At 55.2% G+C, this 13,717-nt stretch overlaps 1 protein-coding gene across 3 annotated transcripts in view; it reads right to left on the bottom strand.

Moving 5' to 3' along the window:
- Positions 1-253: 253 nt before the first annotated feature.
- The window catches only part of SLC39A11 (solute carrier family 39 member 11), a 387,039-nt gene continuing 373,575 nt past the window's right edge, over positions 254-13,717 (bottom strand). For all 3 annotated transcript variants that reach the window (XM_012756159.3, XM_012756157.2, XM_012756156.2), the window contains exons 8-10: positions 3,694-3,792; positions 2,792-2,950; positions 254-1,988 (exon numbers count right to left, since the gene is read on the bottom strand). In XM_012756159.3, the coding sequence (XP_012611613.1) occupies positions 1,910-1,988; positions 2,792-2,950; positions 3,694-3,792 (337 nt within the window). In that variant the 3' untranslated portion in view covers positions 254-1,909. The remainder of the gene's footprint in view (positions 1,989-2,791; positions 2,951-3,693; positions 3,793-13,717) is intronic.

Genomic DNA, 13,717 nt, shown 5'->3' on the forward strand with positions numbered 1-13,717 from the left:
TTCAAGCTTGATTCTTCTAAAGATCCTGAGCATCCCTTAATCACCTTCCATTCGTCTCCTTTTCTGTTTAAGTAAGCTGGAGTTGGACTCTGTTGTTTGCGACCAAGAATCTGACTAGCCCTTCTCATCCGAGCTCTCTCCTTTGCCTTCCCTGGTGTTGGGTGGGGGAGACGTTAGCTCCAACTCCAGCTGGCTCTTAGCATCATCCCTGGAAGGTAACAGCTTTGAGAAGGACTGAACGTAACACGAGTCATCCACAACAATATCCCCTTTATTGATGTTTATCACAGTTATGAGGTCTTATCCATCAGAAAGCACAATCTGCTTTATGTGGAACTACATACTACAAAGACATGACAATTAAAACATACTCATACACCAACCACCACACCAGTTATTCTCGCCCAATCAAACCTCTGAACGTGTCTTCAATTTTGATCATCGGTGCTTTCGGAAGAACATACACAGACCCAGCCCAGGGTTGGCCTTTGGGGTCCTGGAGCGTTCACAGAGCAGGAGAGTCACCCATGGAAGCAACTGGACATGTAAACTCAGAGAGCAGCACCGACTGCACAGCGCCTGCATACCTGGCTCTTGGGCTGCCTGCCTTCTCAGCAGAGCCCGGCAAAGTGCCCCGTGCGCCTCTGACCCATGAGGACGGCTGGCCTTCGCTGTGCCTGAAGGAGACAGGTCACGTCACCCCGGCTGGAAGAAAAGCTATGTGTATAGAGGAGGACGGTGGCTTCTCGTCTGGTCCAAGTCATTTTTTAGCATCATTTCAGAATGAAATGGCTAAAATGAAATGGCCTAAATTGGCTAAAATTTACTTTCAAAGGGAAATGTAAAAATATTGTTTCCTTTTCCTACCCTTCTATTCATTCCTTCCTAAGCCCTCTGGCTAGACTCCTGTTGCAACTCAAGGGACCTTGGTCAGGCCACACATTACCAAATGGTCGACAGGGAAGGACCCAGTGCAGACTCCAAATGTCTTTCACTCGCTTCAGTTAACGTAAGTGGCCCCCTCCGTGAGTGCATGAAGAGTTTGACCTCTAGCAGTTTGCTGGTGTTCCCGAGTCTCTTAGAAAAAGGAAGGCTATATAACACTTACCAAAATAAATGCCTAGGGGGTTTGGAAACCGTGACAAACCACTTTGCTCTTGGAATCCACCGAGAGCAGAGGACATTTCCTATCAAAGCCACACTCCGTGGGCTTTTCACAGGGCTCCCTGTGTGTTCACAGTTGGCTGCATTCCCTTCACTTCGGTAATGTCAATCTTTGCCTTACGAGAAAAAAAAAAATACAAAAAGACTAGCAGATTGATTTCCTTCCCGTTGTCCATGTCACCTCGCAGGCAGTATCTCCCTTGGGGGAGGCAGAGGAAGGCGTATTCCTCTTTGGGCTGGCTTGGCCTTGGAAAGTAGGTTGTCGCGTTCATGACGTTCGGTTCTGGAGTTCCGGGCGGGTAGACGATAGTCAGCAGGGAAGGGACAGGATGGCAGGTGAGGGATGCGCTGGCCATTCGGCTCGGGGTCCCTCGGCCAGAGAGCTTGGGAGACCTCTCTGGGTAGCTTGCTGCTGCAGGTGAGGGGTCCCCAACAAGTCCAGTGGGGGAGACCGAAGGTTCCAAAGCAGAGATTTCCCTGATCTTTAGGTTCTTGGCAATCCCACTGAAAAAAGATTCCATTCAGTGGCCAAAACAAAAATGTGTGATTCTGCGACATCTTGAAATTCCAAAGAAAAGCGATTATCTCCCTCGAAAGCAAAGTGAAAATCAGAGTTAATCAGGATAATGAGATGAGGAGAGAAGGGAAAACTGTTTTAATGTGAAGGAAGAGGCTTGTGGTCCCACAGAAGCCACCCACGGCGGCCTCCTCGTGCTGTCGTTCCGGGGGCCGAGGCATCGCAGCCCTAGCCCAGGCCGACGTCCAGTGACATCATCACCACGAATCCCAGGATGGAGGCCCAGGACGCCAGTTTCCCGTTACCGCTGGGAGGGAAGGGGAGGAAGGAAAGACAGACCTTAGTGCCTCCTGGCACGCTGCAGGCTGCAAGCATCCTGTGCAGCGTCCAGTCCCGACAGAAAATGCACGACTATTAACGATGGCGACATTTAGCGGGACTCAGTATAAGCCAGGCAAACTGAATAATCCGTGCAATCCCAAACAACGACCTCGTGAGGTCAGTATCATTGTGCTCACTTTACTGGTGGGGAAACCGAGGCATAGAGACGTAAGCTGCTCAAGGTCACCTGCCATGGCTCTGGAGCTCATGCTTGCATAATAAAGAGTGGTGACTGTTTCTTGAAGATATTATCTAACCTGACTTTATTATTTTGTCTGAGCCTCAAAATTGTTCTGCTATATAAACCAAAATGAAACGGAGCAAGCCTCTACCCCACCCCCCAACACCCCACCCCCCTGGCCTACAGGTGGACAGTGAGAACCTGTGCATACTGCTTGGGCTGACATTTCAGAGCTCATCTCTCCTCTTATTCCAGCCCCGGAAAAATCTAAAGAAAGAGACGATGTACAAAAATGATAGTCTGCTTCACTGGAGGGACAAAGGGCAGGTGGGTATGCCACTGGCTAGTGTCCCCGTCTCTTGCCCTTTGCTCCTCTGTTAGTTTCAGAGAGCGCAGGTGAGGAGGGGGTGGCCATGGTCTTGGGAGGGGGCAGGAAAGAGTGGGAATAAGGAAGTGAGAGCAAATGAGGAGAAGGCAGATCCTGAGGCTGGGGCCCGGGCCGGGACCAGGACAGACAGGGACAGGCGGGGCAGGAGGAGCGCTCCCACCTGATCTGGGCCTCTGGGATGATGTCGTCCATGACCACGTAGACCATGGCGCCAGCAGCAAAGGCCAGCGCGTAGGGCAGGATGGGCTCGGCCAGCACCACGGCAAAGGCACCAAAGACCCCGGCTAGGGGCTCCACCATGCCACTCAGCTGCCCGTACCTAAGGAGAGAGCAGAGACACGTCCAACTGCACGGAGAGTCCGGCAGACGCTCCATGTGCCCAGGCTGTTGATGCAACCCTAGAACACGGATGCGTGCCACTCCACATCATATCTGAGCATGGCGGTGCAAAAGCACGTCGCTGTTTCCTAAGCACGTCCTTCTCCTTCCCCAACTCCCTAGTAAACAGTTACAGAAGACCCCCCCCCGCCCCCCTGCATCCCAGATTATCTTTGGAGCTTTAGGTTTTCTACATGGTCTTTAAAAAAATAGTATCATTATTGAGACATAATTCACATACCAGATGACACGCCCATTCAGTGTACACAGGTCCGTGGTTTGTAGTGTGCTCACAAGGTTGTGCGATCACCACCACGATCTAATTCCAGAACATTTTCATCACCCCGCAAAGCAACCCCACACACACTGCCGCAATGCTGGGTGGTTCTGGGCCTGGGGAGACCACCTAGCACTGATGGCCGTGGCTGTCCACACAGGGGTTTTGAAATAGGAATCTCAGCCATTCGAACTAGTTCCGGTACAGGCTGCAGGTTGGGAGATGAGACCCCCGAGCCTGGGAGGTGTAGGTGTACCCGGGTTATTGGTGTTGTACGAGAAGCTCCAGATCCGCTTCCAGGTCAGAAGATATAGTTCTTGTAGAAAGAAGCCTGCAGAGCGGACGCTCTGAGCACTTGGCAGACAGGACCCTGCCCCGGGCAGCTGGTGCAGGGCTACAGAACTCACCAGAAGGCTCTCCAGGTGGAGAAGCCCGCCCCCCGCAAGGGGAGACTGACCGCCAGGCCCTCGGGGAAATTCTGGATTCCGATTCCAATGGCCAAATTCCTGAAAGACCAAGAAGGCACATGAAGGCTGCTGCCTGGAACCGTGTCCCAGGTGACAGGAGCCCCTGGCCGAGGCCCCAGGCTCTGCTGTGGCGCCAGGGAGCCAGGAGTGGCCTGAGGCAGGAGGAAGGAGAAGGAAGGTAGGGGACACGTGTCGTGGAGAGCCCAGGTTGCAGGAGGGAGGGACCCAGGTCCTCCACCCGTCATCCCGCCCTGGGCCTGGGCACGCTCTATCCTCGCGGTGCTTCGGCACAGAGCAGAGAACACGCTGTCTAGCTGTCAGGGTGGCCGAGTTCTGCCACTTGGTTGCATAACTTTGCAGTTTCTACGTTTCGCTTTCCACACCTCTGCTTCTTCTATACAGCTCTCGGGAATAACACCATTGACCACAGAAGACTGTGGAGTGACCTGGTGACCCAAAAATGCCAGTAATGTTCCTAGCCCATGCAAGGTGCTCAGTGCATTTTGATTTCTATTCTCTTATCATATTTTATCCAGAAGTAACTTCAGAAACAGGACAAGGCAGTGCAGGTGCAGAAGCCAAAGGCGAACCGGATCTGGCTCTGGGCTCTGCTTCTCCGTCGACTCTCTGGGCGCGTCTGGCACTGTCACTGCGCTGCTTTGGGCCCTGGTGGTGCTCACTGTGGTCCCCTTGCTTCCCGCCTCTGCAGGACCCCGAGGAGCTGTGCTAGTCGGTGCTGTCCCTGAGAGCCTGCTCTGCACAGAGGCCAGGGGCAAAGGGAGGGCGAGCAGAATGAGAGGGGCACAAATGCAATCCATGGCCGGTGCCTGGCCTCAGGGGGCTTATGGTTTAGCAAGGGAGACATGCATGCATGTCACCGAGGAACCCTCGTTGTGCATGCCACTAACTCCTGCAAGTCAGCCGAATGTCAGCTGGCAGAGGACGCGGAGGCATAATCAGAGGGAAACCAGGACCATCTGAATGGCACAGCAAGGCCATCTTAGAGTGTCCCTCCCCAGGTGAGACTCTACTTTGGCCGGACAGGTCCAAGCAGCAGCCCCTCCACAAAGGCCTGTCTGGTCAACGGAGATCTCAAGGGCATCAGAAGAGGGTGTCACTTGGCAAGTGACACTGGGATGTGGCCTGAGGGAATTATGGGTAGGACAGAAAGAAAAGAGAGACTCCACCGGCACCTCGCTTTCAGGTCACCTGGCTCATGTCTGGGCACTTTGCTGCCAATGAGAATCCGCCCATCGGCTTTGACAGAGGCAAGGGGGTGCTGGACACAGCAGTGGGGCCCACCTTGTCCTACCTAACCAACCACCCACGGCTCCCAGGACTGGGGCACACCCTCTGCCTTGAAGGCACCCTCGGCCAGCTCTGGCCGGGGGCCTCTGCTTCAGCCTCCAGCAAAGAACGCCAAGCATAATCCCAGTGTTTAATGTCTCATCTCCATTTTGACCAAGAGCTTGCACCTTACCCGTGTTTGTCTTTATCCCCCCCCAACTCACGCACACACGCTTCATCGGGCCTCACGGCTCCCGCTTGCTCAGGCGGAGGGAGCCCCCACCCCGGGGCTTCCGGTAGTCCCAACCTGTCCCATCCGACAGGGGGGAAGGAGGATGAGGAGAAATCAGACAGGATCAAAAAAGAAATCCGGCTAGAGATTGTACGGAAGAAAAGTATCGTTCTGGTCCGTTGCGTTTTAGATGCACGTGTGTGTGTGGTAGTGGGCCCTGCTTGGCCGTCTGACTCTTCCTCCCCATCGTTCCCGGCCAGCCTCCAGGGCAGGATAAAGGGTCAGGAGTTCCCTTTGTCACCTCAAAAGCCCCGGGGCTCCCCTCCTCTGTTGCTCTGCAGGTGATTGGCTGTGGGATCAGAGTTAATAAACTCACTTCTTCTTGCCTCCTGGGCCCCGGGTCTAGGAATCCAATTGCAGCTTTGGAAGACACTGCCAAGCCCTGCTCAAGCCGAAGGACCCTGACAAGCATGTTCCAACCGGCTGTGGGCAGAAATACAGCTTGTTGTAGCAGCTTCTGCTACCAGTTTCATGTGCAAGCTGAGCCTGAGCGCCCACCCCAGGAGCAGCAGGCAGCTGAAAACTATTTTCTGTTGAAGCAGCTAACCTAAGGACAACTTCTTGCCAACAGTTCCTGAGCCCCTGCCTGCCTTCTCAGCCAGACCCTCGGAGTTGGGCCCATCCCCTGCAAGCTCGTCCAGTCTCCCCTTGCAGCTCCCCAAACGGTCGAGTGAATATAACCAGCTTTCTTGACCTTTTGCAAAGCTCTGAGTGCAGGGTTTCTTCCCACGGGGAAGGCCAGGGTCTTGTCTGAGGTGGGCTGGCTCACGGCCCGCTGCTGTCCCGTGACCCGACACTCACAGGCAGGTGCAGGACTTGCTCCAAGTGTAACCATGGAGTCTCCAGCCCAGTGTCACAGCAAGTCGGGGTGGGGCTCCCTGTCCAAAGTCCCTGCCATGACGCAGCACCCACTGCAGCCGCCAACCAGGCGGGCGGTGGGAGCCTCCTCCACATCCTGCCCGGGAGCCACCGTCCCGATAAGCTGCACAGAAAGCCCATTCTTCCGCCCCCGGCAGCCTGGTCGCCTCCGCCCTGCCCGGCTCCGGCGCGGGGCTGCCCGCCCAGCCAGGTGCCGCACCTCTGGGCCTGCCAGGCCTTTCTGAGCAGGGCACCGCCTCGCTGGGTGATCACAGGGTCCCGCCTGTGCTCCCTGCCCCACAGCAAGGGCCGGTACCACAGCTTCTCTGCCTCTCCCACCTTCATGCACGACCCTTCTTAATTTGGCTTTCCCCAACACACACACGCACACACATGACACACACATGAACACACACAGAAACATACATACACACATAAACACGCATATAAACATACATGCATGCATGCATACATAAATACGCACACATGCAAACATACATGCATACACACACACTGTATGTGCAGCCTTGGCACGGGCCATCCCTGTTCCCTCACCCTGCTGTATGTTGTACACCTGTTAAGTGTCCACCAGGTAGGGTGGCCCAGTGGAAGGGCCCAGTCCCCGCAGGCCCTCTACTCCTCTTCACCACTGGCATCCGCTCCGAATGCGACTTGAATCCACACCTCTCAAACCTGACTACACATTCTAGCCCCCAAGAGCTTTGCCAAATGCCAAGGCCTGGGCCCGCCCCAGAGACTCTGGTTAATTGCTCACCTCCTGAATCCTCCTCCTGCTCGGTACCCCCCACCCCTGCCCCAGTTAAAAGTCAGAGCGGCTGGAGGTGGCCTGGCTTAGTACCTTTGGAGGCCATGTGGCATGCAGTACCAAACCCATCTGGGTGGGACCCCCAGGTGGACCAGGGAGACCCAGGGGGAGCTACAAGAAACTCAGCCACTGCTTTATCTGGAAAATGGGCGTGCAACTGCCCCGCCTGCAGGGCTCTTGTACAGACAGGAAACGACCACTGTGAAGAGCCGGTCCCAGCTCAGCGCCCGGGCGGGTGCTCCTTACATGGCAGCTGCTGTTAAAGTTGCCAAGGCTCCCGGATGGGGCAGCGCTGAGACTGGCACTCAGGCTCCTATTCCCCTCCCAACCCCCGCCTGGTGACCTCCCAGCCTCATGCCAATCTCTTGTCCAGTGGGTGCTCCTCAGCTCTCTCAATGCTGTGACCCCCGGGCAGAGCCATGCCCTGCAATGGGACATGGCCAGTGGGGAGCCCCTCCCCAGGAGTCACTGCAGAATCAACCACCGAGCCCTGGGCGCGTGTACAAGCTCATGCCACACATGAAGAACGTGTCAGGCAAGCCCTGCCTTCACGGAGCTTGCAATGTCCCAGCGGGCGAAAAGCCGTGTCTGCACATCACTACAGCGCGGTTCAGAGCTTGCCAAAGGCCATCAGAGAAGCCCAGAGCATAGAGGGAGGGTGATTCTGGCAGAGAAAGATGCTCCAGGAAACCTTCATGAAAGAAAATAAAGAAAATAAAGAAAAAAAAGAAAGGGAAGGGAAGGGAAGGGAAGGGAAGGGAAGGGAAGGGAAGGGAAGGGAAGGGAAGGGAAGGGAGGAAGGAAGGAAGGAAGGAAGGGAAAAAAGGGACATTCGAGATGGACATTGGAGGATGGGGACAATTTTAGACAGGGAAATCCATTTCCTACAGGAAGAAGGAACCGAGTAAGCAAAGATATAGGATGATCTGGCAGAGTGAGCCGGGTCTTCCTTTCTCTCCCCTTCCCCATGTCAAACAAACAAAACCAAAGCATGCACTGGAGCCCAAGCCTCTCTCTTAGCCTTCCGTCCTCTGTGAATCTTTCCCACCTGAGTCTGTGGGCTTTTTAGGGAAAAATCTGAGCGTTAAACAACCGAGCCCCACCCCAGGTGTCTTCGAGAGGCCCAAAGTATGGGGTTCCACTCCAGGGCCCCCCAGTCTTCGGGAGGCAGACCCCTGTGCCAAGCGAGCGGCCAGCGGGCAGGGTGGGGGGCAGGTTCCCCCGAAATTCATCTAGCTGCCGTCTCCACTCATGCTCTTAAGAACGTCTTGGGCCTTGAGCATGGGAAGGGCTTCCAGGCTGTGCTGGCGGCGTGCCACACAGAGTACGTGCCAAGCGCCCCAGACCCCGCTGCAGCAACCCGAGGCCGAAACCGGCTCACGTCTTTCCTTCCCACACTTGTCGGAGGCAGCCAGAGGTCCTCGGGCTAAGAGAAAAATGACAATAACCATTGCTGCCACTGACTGCGTGTTACTCGGTGCCAGGCGTGGCTGTGAGCATGTGACACGTCGCAACACGTTTTGCTCCCTCAACCACCTCGAGAGTGTTTTCCATCATTATTATTCCCATTTTACAGATGGGGAAACCGACGCACAAGGAGTTAAGTAATGGTCCCCAGGGCTGCCCAGCCGGGAAGTGACAGAGCGGGACCTCTTAACCGCCACTGTTTATGCTGAGGGTTTTCTGGGCCTCGTGCAGACCCGTCAACGTATAATCATAGAGAGACGGTTCCCGGGCCCAAACGCCCAGACGGGAGCAGGCACTGCCTTAGGCCCATTCAGCTAGAGGCTGAGGTTCTGGCCAAGTAGGACAGCAGGTCAGATGGGGGGAGATGGGAACCAGAGACCTCTAGAGTTTGATGGAGTTGGAACAGCTCAACCATGGTGGGGTTTCTCAATCTCACCACGACTGACATTTCGAGCCACCGATTCTCTGTCGCAGGGTCAGTGCATTGTGGATATTACCATAGTGACCTCTCCACCGTGATGACCAAATTGTCTCTAGGCATGGCCAAATGTCCCCCTGGGGGGCAAAACTGCCCCTCATTGAGACCCACTGGGCTAGGTAAGCAACAGTTCAGGTGAGCTTGCATCCTCCGCAAATATCTAAACACAGACCCTGCTCAGACGGAGCATGGAAAGCATCTGATCTCGCGCATCTCGTCTGAGAATGTCTAGGCTCTGGGGCGTTGAGTCTTCCAGGGAGCTAAGCCACGGCAGGACAGCCTCCTGGGGCTGAATGTCAACACGCTTGTGAGCCACCAGGCCTCGGCTCCCTTAAGCCAAAGCCGCAGTTGCTTTCCAACCTTGGCGTTGCCCAAGTTCAAGGCCACCTTTCATCTTGCTCCGTGCAGGGCGCCACCTGGAGTTGTGCGGTGGGACACGCCTGCTTGAGCCCCAACCTCGGACTGGGGTTTAGTGCTGGGGTTGGAGGCGGGGCGCCCTCAGGAGAGGCGGTGGGGAGAGTGGCGGATTCCTCTGAGAATTGGCAAGGGAGCACACGGCAACCTGCAGCCTTGCTCTCCAGGCTATGTTCTTTCGGCGGCTGAGTATGAAAGGAGAGTGGCGTGTTCCTGACAGGCCCCGCTTCACCCCGGCTCTCGGCTCCTCCCCTGCGCGCCGAGCATGTGTGTTCTTGCGTGGCAGGCCCTTACATACTGCTTTGATTGTTATCGTCCCACGGTGAAAGGCCTGATTGTTCGGGCCTGGAGATGACATCACCCGCTTCCCACTCGGGCAGCCTGTCGAGGTGTTTGATGAGCCTGCAGGTGGGAAGGGGCTGGGTGCTCCCTGCAGGGCTGCCCGGCCCTACCTGCTCGGCAGCGCCGGCTTAGCACGCAAGGGATCTCCCCCCGCCCCTGGGTGCAGCCTGGGAGCCTTGCTGGTGCAGGCTGGGAAGATGAGACGGCCCGTCCACTCCCCTAAAGTCTGCTGCCCTCCTCCAAGGGGGTGGGGAAAAGCCCCAGGAAGTCAAGCCGAAAGGCAGGCTGGTGGCTGCGGGTGATTCGGGTCACCACGGAGCACCTCTCCTTGCAGAAGTGTAGAGAAGCCTCCCAGAGACCTATGGGACCTCTGACTCCTGGAGGGACGCCCTGGGGACCTTCACCTGCTAAGCCGCCTGGCAAAGCACACCCATCCTGTGCATTGGCCGCCGGGTGTGAGGCTGCCTCACGCGGTGTAGGGAGGGGACACACCTAAGAGCAGTGTGACTGTGCAGCCATTGACGGACACATCCTCGGAGTGCTGTCGTTCAAGGCAGGGCTAGCCCCAAAGTGGAAACCATGCAAAGCCCTCCCACGACAGAATGAATGAATACATCGTGTTCATTCGCATAATGGGATGCCGTACGGCAACGGGAAGGAAAGGTCTACACCCACGTGCAACAGTCTGGAGGTATCTCACGGACAACATTTTGAGTGAAAGAAATTAGACGTAGGGTAGTAAATGCTGTATGTTTCTAATTACACAAAGTCCCCAAACAGGCAAAAATAAGCTAAACTTCCTTATCTACTAATTGACACGACGGCCCAATGACCACGAGCAGTTTTGTTAGTTCTCCTTAAGGAATTTGGAATATTAGAAACCATGCCTTTGAGCAGAAACTTAGGACTCTCTAAAGGTAAAATTTCAGTTCTTGGGTGGGAGGAATACCTTTGGGAAAAGAATAGCTTCCCATTCATTGTCTTTTTAAAAACATCTTACTGCAGTCGCGTACACGGGCAGAGCAGAGCACGTAAGTGTTTGGCGTGATGCATTTTAGAAGCTGGACGAACCCGTGAAATCCACACCCAGATCTAGAAACGAAACACGGCCAGCACCCCAGGATGCCCCAAAGCTGGGCTCCTTCCCACTGTCCTCCTCCAAGGAGGACGCTATATTCGCTTCTAAAGCATAGCTTAGTTGTGTCTGTTTTGGGGCATAAATAGTTCAGGCAGCAGTGCAAGGCCCGGAAGAGGACCGTCTGAGGGTTTGGATGACGAGGGCCCCATGTCTCCTCATTTCCTGCAAACGCGGTGTGTGGACAGTTTCCTCGGATCGTGGGCTTGGACCTCTGCAGGGGGCATTTCCTCAGATGCCCAAGTCCGTCCCCCGAGTGGAGCATCTCTGCTCACTGCAGGTTCTCTCTCGCCGAGAGCCCCCGCCTCTGTATCTGCAGCACCCACGTCTTAGGGGAGGGGGGTGCAACAGACACACTTCATCCACTTCACCCTCAAAATACCTTTGCACACCACGGAAAATGTTGCCAGCATTTTGGCACTTTCTTCTGAGGAGCTTCGAGTGCCTTTATAAACATTTGTTATTTCTTTCCTGTAGGAGGAAAAGGCCGTTTTCCATCTTACGAACAGAGCGCGGGCCATGCAGGAGGGAAGCGTGCTGATTCCAAGCCTCTTCTGCACCTCGATGCTTCACACGAGAGCACAGAAGGTCGACAGGGACAGTGGCCAGTGGCAGCTTTGGGGACGAGACGACCATAAACCTTGGTGTCGTCCCTTGGCTACTCCATCACGCCTCACATGCGATCTGCCAGGGAATCCCGAGGGATCTACCTTCAAGGTCTGTCCAGAATCCAGCGACTTCTCCCCTCTTCCGTGGCTATTCCCGGGCGGGAGCCTCCATCACGTTTTTCCCGGGTTATGGTAGCAGCCTCCTCACCTGTCTCCTCGCGCCTGCCCTTGGCCCGTGAAGTCTGTTCTCTGCACATCTGCTACGTCTGATTATGCTGCTCCTCTGCTCAAGACACTGCTGTGGCTCCCCATGTCCCTCAGAGGCAGGGCTCACTTCTTCTCCTGGCCGGCAATGGTCTACGTGTTCCCGCCCTCCGTTCTCTTGCTCCCCTCTTCTTCTACTGCTCTTCCCCCAGCTCCTGCTACTCCAGTCATCTGGTCTCCTTGTTCATCCCCCCAAATGCCCGGTTGCTCCTACCTTAGGGCATTTTCACGGAAACGTTCCATCTCAGATACCTGTGACTCAGTTGTTCACCTCTTTCAAGGTTAGGTCACTCTCAATGACAGATTGTAAAAGGTATTGTGGTGTCTCTCTCTCTCTCTCTTTCTCGCCCTCTTTCTCTCGCTCGCTCCGGGGGAAGCCAGTCTCCATGTTGTGAGAGCACTCAAGCAGCCATGTGGCAGTCCCCACATGGGAGGAGCTCAGGCCTCCTACCAACAGCCACGAAACCATCTTCAAAGTGGATCCCTCCGCCCCGCCAAGCCTTCGTGTGCCTGCAGCCCCAGCTGACCTCTTCACTGCAACCTCAGGAGAGACCCTGAGCCAGGAGCACCAGGCAAAGCTGCTCTCAAATTCCCAACCCTCCCAAAATGTGAGATAACGTTTGCAGACTTAAGCCACCACGTTTTGAGATGCGTTGTTATATAGCGATATAGAATGAGTACAGTCACCTTCTCAATGAAATCTGCACTTACCCCTATCCAAAACCTACTCTATTTTCCTTTCTCTCCTTTCTTCCTTCCTTTTTGATAGATAGCATTTATTACTTTCTAACTTACTGTAGAATGTGTTCATTTTTTATGTGTATTATTCATTCTTTCTCCTGCACCTGCCCTGGCACCAGAACAGGCGAAGAATCTCTGTGCACCAACCCGTCCCAAGCACACGGACGGGTGCCAGGTGCACGCAGCGCTGAAACAGGCGTGCGCACGGACGCAGGGCTGGCGTCTGCTCCCGGCCGCGGATGCTCAGTCAGCGGGGAGCGTGTCACCACTCCCCGGGCCGCCCTGTCTTCGGCTGTGAAACAAGGAGGTTAAGTTGGGCGACCCGTAAGCTCTTTTCCAGATCCCGAGCTTTGTGATGCCGGCACAAGGACGGCATTGTGGCTTCTCCGGATTCCAGAGGCTGCCGAGACAGGCCTCCACCCTTGCCAAAGCTCATTTTCCTGTCTGTGCACATCTGGAGAGCCAGAAAACAAAACCATCACATTGTGCACATCTGGACAGCATAAACCAATCGCTCCGAGAGGAAACTTCCCAAACGGCTGCTCAGCAAAACTGCAGCGCAGGCCGCAGGAGAGAGGGGTTGAAAGGCTCCTTTCTTTTCCAGCCGCAAAACAGTCTTCTGGGCACGGTCTTAGAAGCCGAATGCTTTGCTGCTGAATAGCACGCGCTCTCAATAGCCTTTGACTACGGTCTCTGTCCCTTTGCTCTCTCTGCCTGGCTCCTGGCCAATGCAAAACTTACAGAAAGGGATTTTCCCCCCCTCCTATTCCCTTGTGTAGACCGATCTATACCTTCGCTTATCCCTGGGGCATGTGGCCCGAGTTCAAAGCTGAACACCACCTGCTCCTTCTCCTCCTCCTCCTTCTCCTCCTCCTCCAGGGAGAGTGACTGAACTACACGCCTAACGCGGACTGCACGCAGAGCTCCACTGCTCGTGAGAACCCCTGGCTATTTGCATGTGGTTAGAACGTGCTCCTGCCTTTCCATGGCAGCGAACAGAGAGCTGCCCGGCCAGTATGCAGTCTCCTTGTTTGACAACCAGCCTGGGCTCCCAAAACAAACAGGAGTGATTATTCCTTTGCAAATGAGGAGAGTTTCAGGGGCATTGAACCTAAGCTCCGCAGCGCAGAGAGGGGGAGAGGCGTGCACCAAAGCTTGGGCTGCTTCCCGCTCACACCTTTGCAGCCAGTGACGCTGAGGGCTCGTAGGCGAGGACACTGTGGAGCATGTTAAGGCAGCAACAGAAAGTCTC

Source organism: Microcebus murinus, chromosome 18, assembly GCF_040939455.1.
Source record: "Microcebus murinus isolate Inina chromosome 18, M.murinus_Inina_mat1.0, whole genome shotgun sequence".
In the NCBI taxonomy this organism is placed as follows: domain Eukaryota; kingdom Metazoa; phylum Chordata; class Mammalia; order Primates; family Cheirogaleidae; genus Microcebus; species Microcebus murinus.